The 22,773-nt window shown below is 51.9% G+C and overlaps 1 protein-coding gene across 2 annotated transcripts in view; it reads right to left on the bottom strand.

Annotated features, from left to right (window-relative positions):
- The window catches only part of STEAP3 (STEAP family member 3, metalloreductase), a 37,018-nt gene that overhangs the window by 5,254 nt on the left and 8,991 nt on the right, over positions 1-22,773 (bottom strand). The window contains exons 1-4 of one of the 2 annotated variants that reach the window (XM_011941612.1): positions 22,479-22,598; positions 15,760-16,259; positions 13,228-13,755; positions 5,556-5,720 (exon numbers count right to left, since the gene is read on the bottom strand). In XM_011941612.1, the coding sequence (XP_011797002.1) occupies positions 5,556-5,720; positions 13,228-13,755; positions 15,760-16,251 (1,185 nt within the window). In that variant the 5' untranslated portion in view covers positions 16,252-16,259; positions 22,479-22,598. Of the gene's footprint in view, positions 1-5,555; positions 5,721-13,227; positions 13,756-15,759; positions 16,260-22,478; positions 22,599-22,773 lie in introns of those variants that run through there. The other variant, XM_011941611.1, reaches the window with a different exon arrangement.

Genomic DNA, 22,773 nt, shown 5'->3' with positions numbered 1-22,773 from the left:
AACCCGGGAGGCAGAGGTTGTGGTGAGCCAAAATCATGCCATTGCACTCCAGCCTGGGCAACAAAAGTGAAATTCCATCTCAAAAAAAAGAATAAGTCTTGAAGTCAGTCACCCTGATGTTCCCCAGCCAGGTTCCCAGCCCTCATTAACTGTGGGCCCTCCCACCCCTCCTCATTGTGGAGTTACTGGTGTTGCTAAGATGGCCGGGTGATTATCCCCGAGAGTTTGTCAGTCTGTGGCTATCAGACTGTAGGTTTCAAACCTTGCTACACATTAAAATCACCCGGGGAGCTTGCTTGGGTAAAATATTAGTGCCCAAACCCTCTTCCCAGAAATTCAGATTAAATTGGTTTGGGGCGGGACATGGGCATCTGTTGTTTTTTAAGGTTCGGCAGATGAGGCTGATCGGCAGCCAGGACTAAACCACTCATTTAGGAGACTGTCGTCGCCACACCCTTCTAGCTTCAGGGTGAAAAGTCCACACGGGCCCCTCTGCTCAGGTCACTTGACTGGGGAAGACCTGGACCTATCTGTTCCTTAGACAAAGCCCCACTGAAAGCCTTTTGGCGCCCACCTCTGTGTCGTGGCGCTTTTCTAGAAGGGGCAGCAATGGGAGCCCGTCCAGGCCTGGAAAGCCAGCCTTAGTGGCCCCAGTGAGGTCTTCGCATCTCCCTCGGGCAACTGTGGCTCCAGTAGCTCTGCCCTTGTAGCTCCAGTGTTCGGTCTGTGTGGGCCACTGTCCCCAGCCCCTGATCTGGAGAGGGATGAATTTTGCTGGACACTCTGGGCTCTGCACAGGGACAGTGTGGAGACACTGCTCCGAGGCCCACCAGTGGCAGTCAGCTGCTCCTGTTCATATATCCTCATGCTTGTGCCATCCAAAATCCCACGGTGCAGACAGCAGGAAGCTCCAGCCTCAGGCTAGTGGTTCATAGCAAGGGCCGACAGCCGAAGGCCAGCCAATAACAAAGGGCCTTTGACTTTCCTGTCCCAGTGGGAAGCCTGCAGGATTCCAGAGAGTTTCTTTCCCGGAAACTCTCCTTGGGAACAATTTAAACATCCCGGAACCCAAAGAAGCCCAAAAGAAGGAGAGGGATTGTCATGAGGCAATTAATAAGATCCCCAAGCTAGGGCCATTTTTATTATACGTAAGCTTGTTAGCCAAAAAGAAACAGCCAGGTCGTTGCAGCTCCTGCTGGTGCTCAATTACTATGGCGCGAAGGGGCTTTGGACAATCGCTCACGAAGCTGGGGTCAGGCTGGTCTTGTCATTATTTCAGGCAGGTGGCTGGAATGGGCAAGGTCACAGGCAGTTCCTCTAACTCTGGGAGAGAACTTAGGTTCTGAAAGCTGAACCCTCGGATTTTTCTGTGCCGATGAGCTGAGCTGCTCTGACTGGGGTATTTGGCAGTCTAACATCTAATAATGTTTAACTGGCTGAATTGGAACAGTTAGCACAACCCAAACCAAACCAACACGATAACAAAAACTACCCAAAGGAACACAAAATAAAATGTAAAGCTTTGAAAACAGCTTTGGGAACAAAAGGATAAATGTGAGCGCAAGTCACCTCTTTGTGGAATCAACACATTGTTTCCATGGTTTTTAGCTAAAGCGTCTGAGATGTTCAAACCAGAGCGACTTCACCTTGAATGGGGGCTGGGTAAAATGAGGCTGAGACCTACCGGGCTGCAGTCCCAGGAGCTTAAACATGACTAGTCACAGGATGACATAGGAAGCCAGCTCAAGAGACAGGTCATAAACACCTTGCTGATAAAACAGGTTGGGGTAAGGAAGCCAGCCAAAAGCACCAAAACCAACGTGGCAACGAGAGTGACCTCTGGTCATCCTCATGGCTCATTATGCACTAGTTGTAATGCATTAGCATGTTAAAAGACACTCCGGCAGGCCGGGCGCGGTGGCTCACGCCTGTAATCCCAGCACTTTGGGAGGCTGAGACGGGCGGATCACGAGGTCGGGAGATTGAGACCATCCTGGCTAACACGGTGAAACCCCGTCTCTACTAAAAAATACAAAAAAACTAGCCGGGCGAGGTGGCGGGCGCCTGTAGTCGCAGCTACTCCAGAGGCTGAGGCAGGAGAATGGCGTGTACCCGGGAGGCGGGGCTTGCAGTGAGCTGCGATCCGGACACTGCACTCCAGCCCGGGCTGTGACGGAGCAAGACTCCGTCTCAAAAAAAAAAAACAAAAAATAACAAAAAAAGACACTCCCGCTAGCGCCATGACAGTTTACAAACGCCACGGCAATGTCAGGAAGTTACACTATATGGTCTAGAAAGGTAAGGAACCCTTAGTTGTGGGAATTGCCATCCCTTTCCCGGAAAACTCATGAATAATCCACCCCTCATTCAGCATATAATCAAGAAGTAACCATAAGTGTAAGCAGCTGGGCGGCCACGCCGCTGCTCTGACTATGGAGTAGACATGCTTTTATTCCTTCCTCTCTCAATAAACTTGCTTTCACTTTACTCGATGGACAGGCCCTGAATTCTTTCTCGCGTGAGGTCCGAGGACCCTCTCTTGGGGTCTGGATCGGGACCCTTTTCCGGTAACAAAAGCATTACAGATCTAGGGGTCAGCCACGGCTCCTCAAGAATCACGGCTGTCCCCATAGCGTGGTGTCTGCTGTGGACATGTGTGTAGGGGAGGGTGATGGGGCTCAGGGAGCTTCTCACTGGCCGTGCTAACTTTAAAGGAGAAGGTTGCAGCTTACCTTAAAAGCCAGCATGCCACTGTTGGCTGCATGCATCCTGCATTTAACGTGTCCAGCTCAAATCCTCTCAATGACCATATGGGGTGGACACAGGCACAAGCGAGCAGCAGAAGCTCTGAGAGCCTAGGAAACTTGTCTGGTGATGCAGGGCACGTAAGTGGGGGTCTTGGGACTGAAATTCAGGTCTTCTGGTTCCACTGTCTGTGTTCCCTGCACTGGAAGTTGCCACACACCGTGGCATGCGCACCTATCAGTCACTCAGGGAGCTGCAAAAATAGACTGCCAGAGCCATCCCTCAGCATCTGAGTCCATGGATGGGAGGCAGGCCTGGGTTATCTATTTCTCCAAGAGTGCTCTGGCTTCAACCTATTTGACAGAGACTCGCAGTGAGAATCATGTTTTCCTCTACTGCCCGGTAGACAATGAGGTATGCTACATTTGCAAATATAACTAGCAAATCCACATAACTGAGAAAGTATCCTGACAACATGCAGAACACTTCACTGTTTTCTTTGTCATTCTATTTTATTTCATTTTTTAAATGCTGCTTGTGATCCACGGAATCAATTGCATGATCCACTAGTGAGTGTCCCCCAGGTCAGTGAGTTTGCAAACACTGACCTGGACCACTTTTAGGCCCAGCGTTGGAGTTCCCTGGCCTTTATCTCACTGTCTCGTACTGAACTCAGAAACGGATGGCTGGTAGCTTAGTCAGGGATAATGGAAATGTGGCCAGATACCCTAAGAATAACAGCAACATGCTTTTTATTTTTCTTTCACACATAATCTCTTACTGTGGCTCATAAAATCCCTGTAGGGCATTAACTCCATTTCTCAGGGGTGTAAACTGAGGCTCTTGGAGCAGACATGCTCTGCCCACACTTACAGAGCAGGATTAGGGAGAGGGAAAGCTGGAACCCGGGCTTCCCAGGCGACGCTGACAGTGCCTCCTCCATATTGACATCTGGTTTTTGTGGATGGAAGGCAGGCATTGATTTCCACAAGTAAAATCCTGCCTTTCTACCCACCTAACACCACCCCGCTCTTGCAGTGGCAAAAGGACTGTCCTATTTGTATTTCAACGCTTTAATATGTAAAGTAGAAGGCAGCTGCTAGGGTCTCAGTCAGCTCTTGCTAACAAAATCAAATCCACGGGCTTTCTCTGGCAGCCAGAGCCAGGGCATGTAATCTATGGCTGCTTAAGGGAGCAGCTTTCTGGTGAGGGGAGCAGCCTGCAGTCCGTTTTAATTGTGGATAAGCCATGCACGCCAGATACTTCCAGGTGGGAAGAGGAAAATCCTAGATTTGGGTGCGAGACACATGGGGATTAGTGGCAGATAAATAAAATTCTTCCCCTTCTCGTATGCTAGCATGTGGCAGCCCTGAGCCCTCCTCCAGGGACCTTCGGAGATGAGCAGAGTCAGGGAGATTCAGAAGCAGACACACTTTAAAAAATACATGGCTACAACTCTGTGTTGTTCCAATGGATGTGAAGCATCCCTGGTCAGGAGCGATTAATTTGGATTACATAAGAGCATTACGCTGTCACTGTCCCTGAGTCCTGTACCACGTCCTCCCTGCACAGATTTCTGTTGATAGTGGGGGTGGATAGGATGGCTGTTCTCTGCCCTGATACAATGGCAGGATACAGCATTAGTCAGCTCCCACCCAAGGGAGGGGAGGAGTTAATCCGCCAACACTGACCGCAGATTCTGTGTGGAGAACAGTGGGAGATGCCAAAGAAATGTAAACAATGTCCCCGCCTCCGTTTCCTTTATCATAGAAAGATGGCTCTGCCTGTCTTGTTCTCTATTGCATCACAGGCCTAGCAGGATGCCTGGCCTGCAGTAAGTGCTCAATAAATGTTTGTTGAATGAACAAATGCAAAAAGAAACTTGCCACTAGCAGCATTTCCCAGAGTATGTTCTGTGGAGTTTGTTTGTTTGTTTGTTTTAGAGACGAGGTCTTGCTATGATGTCCAGACTGGACACTTGAACTTCTGACTCCTGGAAGGATCGCTCAAGCTCAAGTAATTCTCCCACCTCAGCCTCTGTTAGTAGCTGGGATCCCAGCCACATGCCACAGTGCCCAGCTTGTGGAGTGCTGATAGCTGTTATTTGGAAAAAAGGAGGGGGAGGGTGCTAATGCTCCAATAAGTCTGGTTGACAAAGGTTTGTTTGTTGTAGATGTTATTAGAATCTTTGATGTGCCAAAGTGCATTGTGATCTCTTCGGGGGAAGTAAATCTTTTCTCAAATTCATCTGATGACAGACCTCCCTTTTCCGGATTGTTTCGTAGGAGTGGCATCCTTGGGAAAAAGCTGTGCCGCGTCCCCTATAAACTGGGGTCCTAATGCTTGTCTCCCACCCACGCTGCATGAATCAAGGGGTTAAGGGGAACAACAGAGCCAGGCTGAGACGAGGGGTGGAGGGTGGTGGACCAGGCTCGCTCACTCCCTAGCCCACTGACTCCTACCTAGACCAGCAAAATGTCCAATGACTTCATGTCATTCCATTTTGTTTGGAAAGCTCAAGAATTCTAGAAGCTGAGAACAGTGGACCCAGGGCTCAGTGTCCTGGAATGTGATTTTTTCACATGCCTGTGTCTGGCTTCCTCATGTATTGGGAGGTTAAGTTTGTAGCGGGCAGCCCCTATCAGAAGGCTTGGATGGGCCCTCTGGGTCAGGCAGGCCTGGCGTCTCACTGAGTGGTCCTGCTGTGCAGATGATCAGAGCCCAGGCAGTTCTCGAAGGTGGAACACTTACTCACGAGAGGTGGGCCAGGGCAACGCTGAAGCTTGCCGGCAGACGAGAGACTACTTTACCTGAACGAAGCTGAACTCCCTCCAGTTGAGCGAGTTTGCAATGGATGGCAGTGAGGTCACGGCCAGCAGGGACAGCGTACCAAGGGCCAGCACTCCCAGGGAGAGGTAGATCTCCATCCGCCAGACCTCCTCCTCCACCCAGAGGTGGCTCTTGTTGGCCAAGACCTGACATGGATAGAAGGAAAAGAAGGAAAACCGTGAACGCTGTGGCAAAGGCTGGTGCCCTGGGAGGGCAATGATGAAGGACACGAGAAAGATGATACGGGGGGTACTCACACTGCACCTGACACTACCCGGGTCTGTGATAAGCATTTCTCAGGCACTAACTCATCGAATCCTCAAAACCATCCCACAAAGTAGAGATCACTATTATCCCATTTCAGAGATGGAGGAAATGAGGCACAAAGATGAAATCACTTTCCCAAGGTCACATGCAGCTAACAGATGTAGAGCTGGGACCAGGACCCACGCACTCTGGTGCCAATGACTGGGGCTCCTGGGGCTTTCACACATCTGCCCCGGGGCAACCAATCAGAACAGTCACATCAGCAGAGTAAGGAGTCAACCAGAAATCCAGCCCTTAAGCATGGCTCCGTCTCACGGTTTTCTGGCCCCAGAATCCCAGGACAGGAGAGAGGAGCTCTCCTAGCTCAGAGTCCCCTCAGCCAATGAGCTCACACCCTACTGGCTGCTTCCCTTCCCAGCCTGTCTCACCCTGAGCCCTCTGTCTTCCTGGACCCCCACACTGCCCCTGTCACTGGCTCACACTCAGGACATACAAAGACACAAGCAGACAGTGAGCCCCCAACACTCCCTGACCCAAAGCTCTCAGCCTCCCGTCTTCCTACCCAGTTCTCTACTTCTGCCTGGGGCACATAGCCTTGGCTCAACTTTGCCAGGCAAGAGAGACTGATGGCCATTCACCAAGCAGTTCAGTGAGCACTTACGAAGTACCTACTGTGTGCCAGGCCCTGGGCTACAGAAAATAAAGATAACTGCCTTCACCCTGCCCTCCGGGAGATCTGGGGCCCCCACCAAGCCCCAGGACACATAAACTGGGGAGCCCCTATGAACCTGGAGATTTCTGACCCTTCTCTGCCCACCTTGGCACTGAGCCCCCTCCTAACCCGGCCCACACTCACTCGCACAGTGCCCTCATGAGGAAGAACTTTTAGCAAGGTGCAACTAGACCAGGTAGCAGAGGTCCTGGAAGTCGAAGTGTTCTCTGCGAATCACTGTGAAATGCTGGTACTTTAATTCTATAATGTCAGCAGAACAAGGAACAGTATTTCCATTAGAAGATGTGACTACACTTTAATAAGCTGCCTCTCAAAACAGAATGACTCATACAGGTTTTTTGAGAAACAATTTCAGCAGGAAAAAAAAAATAACATGAGCTCAGTTACCAGATAAAATATTAAAAGTGAATCCACTGGGCTGAGCAAAATGGTTGTACAGCTTATAAGAGAAAGTTTAAAGAAACAGAGAAAATGCCATCCATTGAGTGCTTTTCCTGCAATTTGTGAAAAATGATTGCCTCTGTTCTGTTTTAGGGCAGGCCTGGCTCACTTTGGTGACTTTCAGCCACTAAGGGACCAGGAGTCTGGGGACCCAGCCTCTTGTCCTGACCACCAGTGGCATGTGACTCTAGCAGGTCTATCTCTGGGCCTCAGTTTCTCTACCTGGGAGGTTTGGATGAGGTCATGTCTGAAATTCTCTTGATTTTGCTTGTGTGCCTGCTGTGGTTGAAGTCGCCATAAGCTGGAAAGGCATGCAGAGGGCAGAGAGGGCTCCTCCGTACCTCCGCCCAGAGAAGTCTTACTCACATCTCGCAGCATGGATTGAGTAAGTCATCTCCTCGCTGGAAGTTGTTTGTTCCTTAACTCTGCTTCATTAGTCATTCCTCTCTGCGTCTCGGGAAGATCAGGCAGTTAATGTCACAAGTCAGAGTTTCAATGATTACACACACATATACCACATTGGCTTGCAAAATGTCTTGTTTTTTTCCTCTAATATTTCTACTCTGCAGTGACGCTGGGAAGGGAGGGATGAGGTGGGCAAGGGAGCAGTGGATGGCGAAGAGCCACATGAGGACTGAGCCTACGCCAGCCTTAGGAGTCCATGAGATTCTCGGCCAGCCTATTAAACCACAGTGCTGTGCTCAGAGCTCCCCACTGACCAGTGGCGCACATGGCTAACTGGAACGGAGGTGTAACAGCTCGCCTAGTAAGTCTCTATGTTTAGAGATGATCACGTTCGCCACCTTGAGAAGGCGAAGGAGAGTCGTCATCAACAAGAGATGGAAAGACAGCATTCAGGTGTGGGATTTCCCTCTAGGTTGCAGATCAGACGCTGAAGGACCAGTGAGGCTGCAGCATTAGCCCCTCTCCGTGTCTTCACAGCGGGTGATGGATGGGAAGAGAGTGGTACTGACTCACTGCCTGCCAGACTCAGAGGAGGAGGGAGTGGCAGGGTGTGGAAGGGCAACCTGGGGGGCATAGAGACCACAGGCCTGGATTCTGACGCTGACTCTGCCACTGGTGGGCAGCCATGAGACCCTGGGCACTCCCTTTCCTGGCTCATAGCATCATTGTATCTTGCTGTGTTACTGCAGGACTAAAAGCATTACGTTTGTGGAATGAGTAGCATGGGACAGGCACACAGTGGGCACTTAATGTAATAAATGGCTGTTGTTCTTAGTGGCAACACAGCAGTTAGGCTAGTTCTTGCTCCAAGCTCTATGTGCACTCCTCTTAAGAGTGTCTGGTATTCATCTCACACCAGTTAGAACGGCAGTCATTAAAAAGTCAGGAAACAACAGGTGCTGGAGAGGATGTGGAGAAATAGGAACACTTTTACACTGTTGCTGGGATTGTAAACTAGTTCAACCATTATGGAAAACAGTATGGCGATTCCTCAAGGATCTAGAACTAGAAGTACCATATGACCCAGCCATCCCATTACTGAGTATATACCCACAGGATTATAAATCATGCTGCTATAAAGACACATGCACACGTATGTTTATTGCAGCATTATTCACAATAGCAAAGACTTGGAATCAACCCAAATGTCCATCTGTGACAGACTGGATTAAGAAAATGTGGCACATATACACCATGGAATACTATGCAGCCATAAAAAAGGATGAGTTTGTGTCCTTTGTAGGGACATGGATGCAGCTGGAAACCATCATTCTCAGCAAACTATCGCAAGAACAGAAAACCAAACACCGCATGTTCTCACTCATAGGTGGGAACTGAACAATGAGATCACTTGGACTCGGGAAGGGGAACATCACACTCCAGAGCCTATTATGGGGAGAGGGGAGGGTGGAGGGATGGCATTGGGAGTTATACCTGATGTAAATGATGAGTTGATGGGTGCTGATGAGTTGATGGGTGCAGCACACCAACATGGCACAAGTATACATATGTAACAAACCTGCACGTTATGCACATGTACCTTAGAACTTAAAGTATACTAATAATAAATAAATAAATAAATAAAATAAATTTAAGTTAGCAAAAAAAAAAAAAAAAAAAAGATGCTTGGTATTGGCTTTGTGGTGGCCAGTTTAAAAATCAGTCACTCCATGAACATGCACTGGGACTCTGTGTTAGGCATGGACCCCAAGGTGTGGCAGACCCAGTCGTGGACCTCTGAGTCGGGTATGAAGCAGTGTGTAAGAAAAATAATAGTGTTTACAAAATACAACCATTGACAGAGGCAGGTACGGGGAAGTCAGGGGAGAGGCTGGGGGAGCTTAACAGAGGTAGGGTTTTGAAGGAGGAATAGGAGTTTGCAGGCTGTGAAGGTGTCCCAGGGTGGGCGTGCCAAGCCAAGAGGAATGGGCTCTGCCCATTTAGAGGACAGTATGGGACCCAAGTGTTGATACGTCACAGGAGAAGGGGAGATGAGGCTGTGGAGGGAGTCTAGCTGCATAGTGAGGGTTCTGCCATTATCCCAAGGACACTGGAATCACTGAACCTTTTCAGCAGTGACATGGTCAGATGAGAGTTTCAGACCGACCATCCTGTGCCAGCCATGTGCAGATGTAGCTTGGGGTGAAGGTAATAGGAGAACAGTGTGCAGCCCAAACATTTCTTTGGTCTTGACCTTTGATTTTGATCTTGAAATGTGTATTTCCAGGAAAATACACAAGCAAAACCAAATGCCCTGTACAAATATCAGTTATTGTTGGTAATAATACAGTCTATAAACATGGTCTCAAAGGTTTTCCCTACAGCTGGGATACAGCTTTGCCTCCTAATCTGCAGAGTCAGGGCTGTAAGGAAATCTTGGAGGAGTTTCTTGTGCCTGGACTAATGTGCTCCCTTGACCCAAGGGCCCCGTGGGCAGTTGGGGTGGTGAGTGGATGTGTGGGGACCCTGTGGTGAGATGCCTACGGGCTGGCAGCAGAAGCCACACATCAGGCCTGAGCTGCCCAGAGGCCCCGCTGTTTGGGGCTGAAGGCAGAACAGCCTCAGGTGCCCAGGCCCGGAACCACGGGCATGGCTTACCGCGGACCGTCCAGAATCTGCTTGGGCACCTCCCCACATCTGGGCTGCTGTGTGTCAAGGCCCTGCCTCCCTCTGACCCTCCACCCGACATACCCACATCAGCCCTGGTTTTGCCCTTAAGAACTCTGCAGAACAAGTTTAAGCCCCTTTTGCGTGAGAGGCCTTGGGTGTCTCTGACTGATCTCGTCCTGCGGGAGGGATGGTTGCCTGGCAACCTCACCAGGGCCTGCAGCCCTAAAGAGTTTTGGGACGCAGGGAAAATTACCTTGCATGCGCCCCTCTGTGCCCTGGTATTTGCATCAGGGCAGAATTGGGTTAACGGAATATCAGGGAGAGCCTTGGCAGGGCAGAGAATTTAGACAAAGGCAGTTGGAGGGTGGCAGGGGAGGGAGGGAGCAGTGGTGTGTCTTTTGCTGTGGGGGATAGTGGGCACCGTCACCGTCTTTCCCACTGCTGCTGGAAATACCTGCCAGCTCAGGGGAGAGGGAGTGGGCTCTTCTACGCAGATCTGTCCCCTCCTGGGCAGCAACATTGTACTAGTCCCCAAGGAGCCCCGCAGAGCCTCCCGCCACGGGGCTGGCGCTGTGTGGAAGTCAGTTAGAAAATATCATCAAAGAGCATCAAAAACATTAGCACTAGGAGAGAGCTTGGTCTACCCATCAGGGCCCCGAGGACAAAAGAGGGCTGGTAACTTGCTCAAGGTCAAGATCTTTGTTCCAGTCGGCGACACTGGAGAGCATGAGTCCAGGCTCTGGCCTTCAGGCCTCCCCACTGCTCCACACCAGCTGAGGCAAGGAGCCAGATGGTCTGTGTCTTTCTGACTCCTTTCTGTGGCCCCAGGGCCTGGCAGAGTAGGTGCTCAGTGAATGAGTGAGTCAATGACCTAGTTCTGAAATAATTTACTCAATTGTTACTTTGGTTTCCCTGTAGAAAGCAGCGTGGGTATAAGCATGGATCTGGAAAATAGCTGGATCTGAATCCCAGCTCTGCTACTTACTGGCTGTGTGACTTTGGTCAAGTTACTTAACCCCTCTGTGCCTCAGATTTCTCATCTATGAAATAAGGATAGAATAGCAGTTGGCCTACAGGGATTAGATGGGGTTAAATGAATTCACAGTGGTGTATGAAGCTCTTAGAATGGTTCCTGGGGCTGGGCGCGGTGGCTCAAGCCTGTAATCCCAGCACTTTGGGAGGCCGAGACGGGTGGATCACGAGGTCAGGAGATCGAGACCATCCTGGCTAACACGGTGAAACCCCGTCTCTACTAAAAAAATAAAAAAACTAGCCGGGTGAGGTGGCGGGCGCTTGTAGTCCCAGCTACTTGGGAGGCTGAGGCAGGAGAATGGTGTAAACCCGGGAGGCGGAGCTTGCAGTGAGCTGAGATCCGGCCACTGCACTCCAGCCTGGGCGACAGAGCGAGACTCCGTCTCACAAAAAAAAAAAGAATGGTTCCTGGAACACAGCGAGCTCTTGTGAAGGGTTCATGACTGATTTCTTCCCTTCCTCGCATTTCCATCAAGCATCTGGCTTTTCTGCCTGAAGTCTGGGATTCTTCCTTTGTCTTAGGCAAGTCTGAGCCACAGATGCAATGATGCCGGTATCTGTGGGTGGCGAAGGCTGAGGGCAGTCGACTAGCTGCTGGCAGAGAAGCAGCAACCCTGAGAGTAAGTAGGGGCTGAGGTCTGTGGCTCTCAGGAGGTGCCCAGCCCTGCTTCCCAGTCCTGCCAATCCCCCATCCTCGGAGGGGATGGTCCTGTGCTAGGTGTTTAGGGGAGGGCCCAGCCTCAACAAGGTCCCTGCATCCTGAGCAGGAGCAGGAGCTGCAGGGGCTGCCAGGCTGGAATGAGGGGTGGATGAGAAGTGTCCCACGAGCAACTGGGCTGAACCCTGTTGGGTGACTAGCGTCCTGGAGTGGGCAGGACCTATGTACCAACCAGACCCAGGGCTGGGCACTGGAGGTGGAATTAATTTGGAGAAAATAAAGAAAGACAGTGTTGCTTGAAGATGTGAGCTTGGGACTAAGAATCAGGCCCCGTGAGCTTGTGGGCCAGGAGGGAGCATCAGGGGCCTGTTTCTGTGGGCACAGGTGCCAGCTGATGCCTGGGTGGTCCCCACCTGGTGTGGCCTGAAGGCCCTCCACTTCCCAGGAATCCTGCTGGCAACCAAGTGCCATATGGATTTTCTAAATGAATGATTAATGCCACCCCCAGTAAAAAACAAAGAACAACAACAACAAACCCAAACCTGGAACGCTGACTCCTGCAGCCTCCCGCATCTCAGCTGACAGCAACTCTCTCTTTCAGGTGCTCAGACCCAAACCCCAGAGTCATCCTTGACCACCCCACAAAACCCCGGGCCCATTCCAGCAGCAATTGCATGCACTCCAGCTTCACATGTGCCTTCGGGATCTCCTTACTCCTCCACTGCTCCCACTGCCTCCAGCCTCCACTGCCTCAAATCTGGGCATATGCACGGCCTCCTCGCTGGCCCCAGCAGCTAGCTGCTTCTGACCTCCTACAGTCTGTTCTCAGCCAAAAACCAGAGAGAACCACTTAAAATGTCAGGCAGATCAACGCCTAAATTCAAACCTTCACCAGCTCCGTATTTCATTCAGAGCCTAAGGCTGAAGCCCTTCCTCTCAGGCCTCGCCTGCCACCCGCTCCTTGTTCAGCTCCAGCCACATGGGCCTCCTGGCTGCTCCTCCAACCTACCAGGCACACTTCTGCCCAAGGCCTATGCCCCGTGGCCTGCAGCACCACCCCAGCGGGCCACCGGCCCCTCTCCTCTCCTTCCAGCTCTGCTCACATAGCACTCACTCTGCAAGGCCTCCCGGACCATCTTCAAAACTGCACCCCCACCACCCACCCCTGCTTTCGTTTGCGCCTTCGCCCACTATAATTCACTGCTGTATTTTGTTGAAGTCTGCCCCAACTGGGATGTACCCATGGAGGCAGGAATTTTCATCTGCTTTGTTCACTGAGACTCAAAATCTTGGGCAGGAGGATGTGGGTGCTGCCTCATGAGAACAGAATCTGCAGCTGGCACCTGGTAAGGCTGCACCTGTGGGTATCGGCTGCACCTGGTTGGTGGGGGGCACTGGACAAGCATGTGCTGAGTTGCCAGAGGGAGGAAGGGCGTGGGATGGGTACCTGCTTGACTGCCAGGTTGACCAGGTCGTAGCGGTGGGCGCGGCGCAGCGGCAAGCAGAAGCTGTAGAGGGCGTGCAGGGCGGCGCAGAAGAAGCTGAGTAGCCCGATCTGCTTGCGGTGCTGCAGCCAGTGGTCCAGCCAGTCAGGGAAGCGCTGGTACTTGGTGCCGCGCTGCAGCTGCAGGGCAGCCGCCAGCACGCCAGGCAAGTACACTAGCGACAGCAGCACATAGGCCACACATGGCAGTGTGGTGTTGACCACGGACACGGGCAGCTTGAAGAACTTGTTCTGGCTCTCCTGCATGTAGGGCTGCAGCACGTCCCGGACGAAGTTGTAGGCATAGAAGCAGACGAAGAGCCCCAGGGCCAGCAGGGTGGGCACCTTCCAGGCCGGGAGGAGGCGCAGGGGCATGGCCTCCACTTCCCGGGCTGATGCCAGGGATCCCATGTCCACGGGCATGAAGCCCATGGCGAGCGCCATCTCCGAGACAGCACGCTTGGCTTCCGGCTGGTCACTGCAGATGGGCACCTGTGGGAGGAAAAGTGGGGCAATCAGACGGGGTCACAGGCCGCAGGAGTGGGCAAGGCCTCACTGAGCAGATGAGGAAACTGAGGGCCAGAGGGGCAGGGACTTGTCCAAGTGAGCTGCCAGTCAATGGTACAGGTGGGAGCTAATGGGACTCTAGCTCCCAGGCCATGGGTCTTTGGTGCCAAGGCCTCCCAGCCTCTGGCCCAGCTGCCCAGCCAGGCCAACTACTCAAGGAGAGAAGCTGCGAACAGTAAGCTCCTTGCCCAGCTCATGGACATCAGCAGCCACAAGCAAAATGCTCATCCAGGCTGTCCCCATGGGCCCCTGACATGGCTGTCGCCAAGGCTATGGCCTGCCCTGGGAGCCGCTCAGCAGAAGAGTTTTGCATATGGTGCAGGATGGGCAGCGGTGGCTGCAGCTCCATCCCTCAGTTCAGAATCGCCCCCCTTGATGATGTCTCACGGCTCAGTAGGGCCCTCAGTCAGCACATGAGGTCTTCCACGAGCCAGCTCCAGCCTGCCTTCTCTGCCTTGAAGCCCACTGCTCTGACCCACGAGGTCCCCCTGCAGGCACATTGGAGTCCTCAGATGCCAAAGCACCCCGTGGGCCTTGTTGACACTGCATTGGTCAGTCTAGTTTCAAAACACAGACTGAACACCTACTCTGTGCTGAGCTTTACATATATGATCTCTCAGCCTTGCCATGAACCCACAGGTAGGTACTATTGTCTTCGTTTTTCAGATGAGAAAACTGAGGTCTAGGAGCATTGTTTCTTATCTCTGTGCCTTTTCAAATTGTTCTCTCAGACTGGAATGCACTCCCTGCTCCCTGAGCCTGACAGCATGAGGTGGGCCCACGTCAAAGCCCTCCTCCGAGTCTTCTCCAGCCAGCCTGCTTGCTCTGTTCCCTCTAGGCCCTGCACCCAACGCTCCCTACTGTTCCTCCTGGTCCACACCTGGGAGTCCTGTGATGCAGCCTGCATTTACGGTGCTATAGTCAGGTATAGCTGGGCACCTTGAAACTGTCCTACAGAGCCTGGTACCTGGGCTGGACTCACACACATGGAGTCTGGCATTCTTTCGCCAAGAAAATGCATTAAAAACCAAGGTGGCATTAAAAACCACCTTGTCTTGGTAAGAACACCTTGTGGCAAGAAATGTATGCAGCTCCAGCTATTCCATGGAGCCATTATCTAGCCCCAGAAAAACTCGCTGTTGACTTTTCTGAGAAATCAGTTCTTGGAAGCCCTTAGAATAAATAAGAAAAGGTTTGAGACATGCCTGCCTTATCTCGGGGCCTGATACATAAGTGTGTTACTTTCCTCCTTATAAGTCCAATTCTAAAAGCCAAGTCTCTCTCCTTCTTGGCTCCAAATAGCAAAAAGTCATCAAACTTTTCCTCCTTGCCCTCTAGGAAAGCCAGTTACCATAGCAGACAGAACATGGGTTTCAGATCCATAGGAACTGGGTTCAAATCCCAACTTACCAGCTATGGGATTTTGAGTAAGATCATTAATATCTTTGAGCCTCAATTTCCTGTTCTGTAAAATGGAATTTTGCAGTGATGCAGGATTAGCTATGATAATATACCAAAAATAAAAGAGCATGGCATGCTGGCAGCACTCAATGAAAATTAGCCATTTATTTTTTATTTTTATTTTTATTTTTTTTTTTGAGAAGGAGTCTTGCTCTGTCGCCCGGGCTGGAGTGCAGTGGCCCGGATCTCAGCTCACTGCAAGCTCCACCTCCCGGGTTTACGCCATTCTCCTGCCTCAGCCTCCCGAGTAGCTGGGACTACAGGCGCCCGCCACCTCGCCCGGCTAGGTTTTTGTATTTTTTAGTAGAGACGGGTTTCACCGTGTTCGCCAGGATGGTCTCGATCTCCTGACCTCGTGATCCGCCCGTCTCGGCCTCCCAAAGTGCTGGGATTACAGGCTTGAGCTACCGCGCCCGGCCTGCCATTTATATTTATTGTTACGATGGCTATTACTCCCCCAGAACCTACCTGCCTATTACCATCCCTCGGGCCAGCCTGCAGGGTCCAGGCGGAGATGACATTGAAGGCCTTGACCACTGTGCAGGTGGGGAAGAGGGAGGCCAGGTACTCAGCATTGGACTCACGATGCTGAAGGTGCTCTTGCTCTGTAGGGTTGCTCACATCCACCAGGATCTTGCCAACCAGCTGCTCACTGAGACTGCACAGTGAAGCGTAGTGCTCCCGGAACACAGCCACAAAGATGACCTCTGGGGAGCTCACTGCCTCCTCCTGGAAAGTCACTTGGGCCGCTGAGGGGAACAGCCCGGCTGTGCGTTTGGGGTTGCGGCTCCCCACCACCACTTTGAAGCCAGAGCCCACCAGGCGTGTGGCCAGGGAGCGGGCAAAGTCCCCGCTACCCAGGATGCCCACTTTGGGGGCCTCATCGGGGACCTTGGCAAGGCTGCTATCGCTGTCCACCAGGTGGAGGCTGATCAGTGGCTTGTCCATCTCTCCTGACATTTTGGTGGCTGCAAGAGACGTCAGGAACCTGGTCAGTGGAGGGCTCCTGGACTGCCCCTTCTGCCACCTCCCTCCTCTTACACATCGTAACTACACGGCAGTCAGATATTCACCCAGCAGGTGTTCACCGAGTGCTACCACATGTCAGCACCAGGGGAACGAGCTGAGCACAACACAGCCCCTTCCCTGGGGAGAGCACAGACTCAGGAAGAGCAGGGAGGACTTCTGCCCTCCACCCTTTGTCCCTCCTGCTGAATCATTTCCTCGGGGAAAGGCTGGCAAAGTGAGAGTGCTGGGATAGGGGATTCTGGAATTTCCATGACCAATGTGATGCAGTGCCATACTTCTTTTCAAAAGGATGATACAATGGACAGTGACCATCTAATCCCAACCTCACCATCGCTGGGTGTTTGATGACCAGGAAGGGTGAGCATGTCCCTATACCTGTCTACATTTTGCATCTTGGAGCAGTTCTTCTTATGCTCTCCCTGAAGGATAGTGAACAGCTTGAGGGCAGGACCTCATCTCCTCTGACCTTGGATCTCACTGTGTATCATAGTCTGGCACAGAGGCAGTGCTCAGTGTTTGCTGAGTGAATGAATGAATGAACACCAAGCCCTGATCTCTGAGGGCAGGACTGGAGAGACATGTGAACGGGCCCCTAAGATAGGGTGGGTGCCCTGTGATCTTCTTTGCTGAGCCCAAGATATGAGTGGATGTGGAGGAAACCCTGGACTCGGGCCAGCAGTCTACAGTAAACTTGGATGGGAAAAATTATTATATATTAATTGTCACCAACTTCTAACTAAAATTTGCTATTTCCTTTAAGTATGAAGTAGGCAACATGATTTTTCATTAACACTGGCCAAGATTATATCATAAATTTACCTGTAAATAATTTATCCTGATACTATTTAAATTAAGCACAAATTTAAAACTATGCTAGCCAGGTGCAGTGACTCACACCTGTTATCTTAGCACTTTAGGAGGCCAAGGCAGGAGAATGGCTTGAGGTCAGGAGTTCAAGGCCAGCCTGGGCCACATAGGGAAGTCCCATCTCTGAAATAGTAATAATAATAAAAATTAGCCAGGCACAGTGGCACATGCCTGTAGTCCCAGCTACTCAGGACACTGAGGCAGGAGGATCGCTTGAGCCCAAGAGTTGAAGACTGAAGTGATGACACCACTGAACTCCAGCTTGGGTGACAGAGCAAGGCTGTCTCAAAATAATAATAATAATAAAATAAAGTAAAAATAAAATTATGGTGGACATTAGATCTACCACTAGAGCTTGTTATTTAATGTGCTAATAAAGAAGCATGCATAATGCTACTGTAGTCTTTTTTAAAAAATATTTTCACCGTGTTTCCATGTAATATGTTTCCTCTGTAACCCTAGGCTATTTTATTTGGTGCATGTAAGAACATTATTCTGAGCAGAAGTCCACAAGCTTCACTAGCCTACAGTTCCACAGGGCTTAAGAACCCCTGCCCTGAGGTAGCAGAGCAGTTGGGGCGACTTTCAACACCCTGCATAGGTGTCTGCCTCGTCCCACTTTTCCACAACCCTCTCCTGGAACCTCTGGACACCTGACCAGGTGCGGAGTGGGTCCAGGGACTGACACAAAGATGGGGCAGGGGGACCAGGAGGCTGGGCCCGGCTCTGCTATGAAACAGCTGTGTGTGTGCCTCCCTGGGCCCCAGCTTCCATCTTTGTCAATGGAGATCACAATCTCTGCTCTCAGATGACAAATAATGCAATCTTAAGAGGTTTTCGAAACTGTGGTCGTTCCTTTTATAAGACAGCAGCAGCAGCTCTTGTTAATGGAATGCCTACCCTACACCCATGGCTGCTGTCGGGCCTTCCCTCGGGTGACGGGCCTCTGGTCCTCACAAGAACCCCAGCAGGTAGATTCAGTTATCATTCCCACTTTACAGAGGAGGGAACTGAGGCTCAGGGAGGCTCAGGAACTTATTTCAGGCAGCACAAATAATGGAGGGGAGGAAGAGCAGGAGGCAGCTCTGTCTGCCTCGGCAGTCAGAGCTTCACTCCGTCTTACTGCCCAGACAGGGAACATCGAGCTTTCCAGAGATGTCCCAGATTGCTGCAGAGCTGGGTCCACACTGGCTGGGACGAGAGGCCAGGTGGAAGGAGGTGCCTTCTCAGTGTCAAGAGTCAGGGGACGTGTGTTCCCGTCCTGCCTCTGCCAGCGTGGGAAACTCCCTTAGCCTCTTGCGCATCTTTAACGTGGTTTTCAAACACAGCCCTGCCTGTCACAGGATAGCAGGGATTGGCTGAGCTGAGACACTGAGGGGTTGCTTTTGTGGGGATCGTGCTTCCCGAGTCCACAGATGGGGGTGGCACACCTGCACAGACATGCAGGCACCCGCCAAGACCCCCACCCCACACACGCTGGGCACAGCCACCCCGAGAATAGGAGATGCTGTTTCTGCCTGGTTCTGGGAGCGTTTCCTGGGTGGTAAGCTACATGTTGTAGGTGACAACGGGCCTCCTGACCCATCTTATAGTGAGTCCATGGCAGGCGGGTCTGCACCAGGCCCACAAGGCTGCCGGGTCCAGGAGCCGGGCTCTGGAGCCAGTCCACCTGGATTCTGGTCCTGACTCTGCTGCATTTGAACTGTGTGACCGTGGGCCTGTCTGTGCCTCAGTTTTCTCAGCTATAAAAGGGAGACCATCGCAGCACTTCCCTTATGGGCAGGTTGTAGGAGTAAATAGGTAAATTGTGCAAAGCACTTAGAACAGTGCTGGGCACATAATAAGCACCTGGCAAATGGCGTTCAGTAATCACTAAGCAAACACTGGCTGCCAACAGAAACGAAGCTCCATGCCAGCAGCAGGGCCCAAGCGGAGGGAGGGCAGAAGACCCTGCCGGCACCCCTTCGACCCCAGGGAAGGAGGATGAAGAGCTGGGTGACAGTTATGTCAGCCCAAGGGCCTTGCAGATGGCCTCAGGGCTCACAGGCCAGCATCTGTGATTTGGGCCAAGGTGAATTCAAATCCCTCTTCTCCTGCAATCGGGAGGGCCAAGGCTCCCCTTGTGGTCAGTCAAGGCTGGGACAGATATACCCAGGCCCGTCCCCAACCACAGGGAGACACAAGTCCCGGGGAGTTTTGCCCTGATGGGGAGGAAAAGTAGCCACCCTGAGGCCTCTGGACCATCTTTCCAACATTTGCTAATGATTTGGTTGATCCTAAGTAGGACCCCTCTAGACAGAAGCCTCTCCTCTATCTCTGCCCTCTCTGTCTCCCCTCCCTCCCATCTCCTGAGTGACTTTGTGCTGAACACTCCTAAGCATATGAAGATGAGTGAGAAGCGGTGCCCGCCCCGAGGACTCACAAGTTAGTGTGTGCTGGGGGGAAAAGGGGCTTGAATAAGACCCGCCGCCGCCGACTGGACATGGGGCAGCTAGAGACAGAGCTCAGGCATGGCACGGGTATGGCCCGGGCTCTTGCCCAGGGCGCAGCTGAAGGAGAAGCCAGGGCGGCTTCACTCAGATATGCATCTGAGGATCCCTGAAAAACCTCAAATGATTTACCTCGAAAGGAGACTGAACCAGCCCAAAGTAAAGCAAGGCGAGCAGATCCAGATTTTGAGTCCTGTCTTTGTTGAACCCCAAAGCTAATCACAGGTGGGAAGGGATTGCCGGGGCTGGGCCTTGAGGGTGTTGCTCAGAACCTTCCAGGGAGCTGATATGGAGGCTGCCGCAGCCGAGGAGAGCTGGTCCCAGCTCTGCCTCTAACTGGCGCTGGGACATAGGAGGTCCCTGGGCCTCTCTGAGTGGCTTCTCTAACAGGAGCTGCTGCACCAGCTCAGCTCTAAGCCCCTTTCAGCCCCAGCAGTCTAGGGAGCTATGAAAAGTCCTAGACATGGTTCTAAGGGGCCCTGCTTTTCAGCTGTAGGATAAACACAAACTAAACGTTAAGCACCTCCAAAGCTTCTCTTGCCACCCAAATGCAGTCTGCAACAGGAAATCGCCAAGTTGTAATGCCGCCTTGTCTTGCTCCCTAGGCGGCCTCTTTCTTGACCTTTCTGATGCAGGAACAGAGCCACTTGGCTGGGAGGAGTCAGGCAGGTGGTTAAAGGCCTGGGGAGAAATCAGGGCCTCAAACGTCATTCAGTAGCTGGGTGCCTTTGGGCAAATTACATAGCTTCTCTGTGCCTTAGTTCCCTCACCTTTAAAACGGGAATGCTAATTATACCTCTCTAAAGGCTGTTTGAAGATGAAATGAGTTAATATGTGTAAAAGCTCAGAGCTCTTTTCTGACTGGTTGTATGTGCACTTGTGTTTCCTAATCTTGTGTGTGTGTGTGTGTGCGCGCGCACGTGTGCTGTGTGTACTCTTCTCTAACTTCTTCATGGACAGTGGCCACATTCAATTCTTCTCCCCCTCCTGATGCTCAGCATGAACCCTCCTGCTGAAGGCTGGTGTGGGTTGGGGGCAGGACAGGTGGTACATGTCCTGGAAGTCCCAGAGGCCTGTCCCTGCAGCCTGAGGTGAGGGTGTGACTAATCCTGTCTGGGCCCTGGTTCCCTGGGGGTTCTATTTATAGAACTGGAGAGGGAGCAGACGGGATCAGATTGCAGCTCTGTGGGCCGAGGCCCGTCTCCTGCACGCAGACCTGCCCACCTCTCCTCCCAAGCTGTGGACAGAACTGCATGGAGGCTCGGGTGTCCCGGTCCCCTCTGGGTCTCTGCCCAGGCTTGTCTGTCCCCTCCCTCTTCCCGGCAGAACTACAGCCTGTATTTATGGCTGGGAGCCACGCCTGGCCCAGGGGCCTGCCTGCCAGCTCCTGTCTGCTCTTATGCAGGTCACTAATGGTTAGCGGTATGACATCCACAGTCCCCGGCCTCTTCTTCATGGACACTGATCACCTTTCCGACATGAGCGGCCGGGGCAGGCTGTGGCCACGGAGGGTTTGCTGTGAGGTCGGTGTGGATGGAGGGGCTGGGGCCACTGGCAATCAGAGGCTGGCTGTGGTACCCTGCAGCTAAATGGAGAAGGGGCAGCCTGCAGGCCAAGAACGGGGGGTCTCCTACACCTCCCATGTGGGGACTGACTGAGCAAGGAGAGAGGTCCTCAAGCAGCCCACAGTTATCTTCAATTTTTTTAAAAAATTATTGTTTATTTATTTATTTATTTATTTATTGAGATGGAGTCTCGCTTTGTCGCCAGGCGGGAGTGCAGTGGCGCGATCTCGACTCACTGCAACCTCTGCCTCCCAGGTTCAAGCAATTCTCCTGTCTCAGACTTCTGAATAGCTGGGACTACAGGCGCCCGCCACCACGTCCGGCTACTTAATTTTCTTTTTCTTTTTTTTTTTTTTTGAGACGGAGTCTCGCTCTGTCTCCCAGGCTGGAGTGCAGTGGCCGGATCTCGGCTCACTGCAAGCCCCGCCTCCTGGGTTTACGACATTCTCCTGCCTCAGCCTCCTAGTTTTTTTTTTTTTTTGCATTTTTTAGTAGAGACGGGGTTTCACCGTGTTAGCCAGGATGGTCTCGATCTCCTGACCTCGTGATCCGCCCGTCTCAGCCTCCCAAAGTGCTGGGATTACAGGCTTGAGCCACCGTGCCCGGCCCGGCTACTTAATTTTCAATTAAAAAAATGTTTTTTTATCTGGTCAGTAAAATTACATTTGGGGGCATGTATTCCTATTACTGCTCTATTTCTTTATAAGTAAAATACATTGAAAATGTACACTTATGCAGCAGTGCCCTAAAACGTTGTATGTGGTATAAATCGTATGTAAACAAATGTAGGCGCGAGGGAGGCTCAGTATGTCCTCCCTGCTCTCAGGGAATGAGCCCTAACAAGCCCCGAGGAAGTCCACACACACCCTGGAGACCTTTGCCCCCTGGGAGGGCCAGGCAGTGGACTAAATAGTGTTCAAGGTCTCCTGACAAGGGCACTGACTTCAGACAGCCGGGACTGGGAGGATTCCTGCAGGAGGTGGGCCTGAGCTGAGCCTTGACGAATTGAGAGTGAGCCCAAGAAAAGCACTTCAGAAAGAGGGGCCTGCATTGAGCAAAGGGGGCCCAGGATGGCCCAGAGTGCAGGCACACATCAGCAGTGCGTGTCCCTGGGTGAACGAGTATGGGCCCACAACCAGCACCAGGACTCAGCAAGCCACAGGTGAAAACGTCAGTTCTTGCACACAGCCTGGCCAACATGGTGATACCCCATCTCTACTAAAAGTACAAAAAGTACCCGGGTGTGGTGGTGCGTGCCTGTAATCCTAGCTACTCCGGAGGCTGAAGCAGGAGAATCGCTTGAACCTGGGAGGCGGAGGTTGCAGTGAGCCGAGATCGCTCCAGTGCACTCCAGGCTGGGCGACAGAGTGACACTCCATCTCAAACAAAAACCAAACAAACAAACCAAAACAAACAAATTCTTGCACAGAACTCTTTTCCAGACTGAAAACGTGTTGTAGAGAGGGAAAGAGGAAGGAACTGGGTCTGGGGTCTACCCTGAGTATCTTCTCACTGGGAGGTACTGGACATGT

This window comes from Colobus angolensis, unplaced genomic scaffold (genome assembly GCF_000951035.1).
Source record: "Colobus angolensis palliatus isolate OR3802 unplaced genomic scaffold, Cang.pa_1.0 Scaffold20, whole genome shotgun sequence".
Taxonomy (NCBI): domain Eukaryota; kingdom Metazoa; phylum Chordata; class Mammalia; order Primates; family Cercopithecidae; genus Colobus; species Colobus angolensis.
Note: the sequence above shows the minus strand (reverse complement) of the source record. Positions and strands in the feature narration are given on the sequence as shown.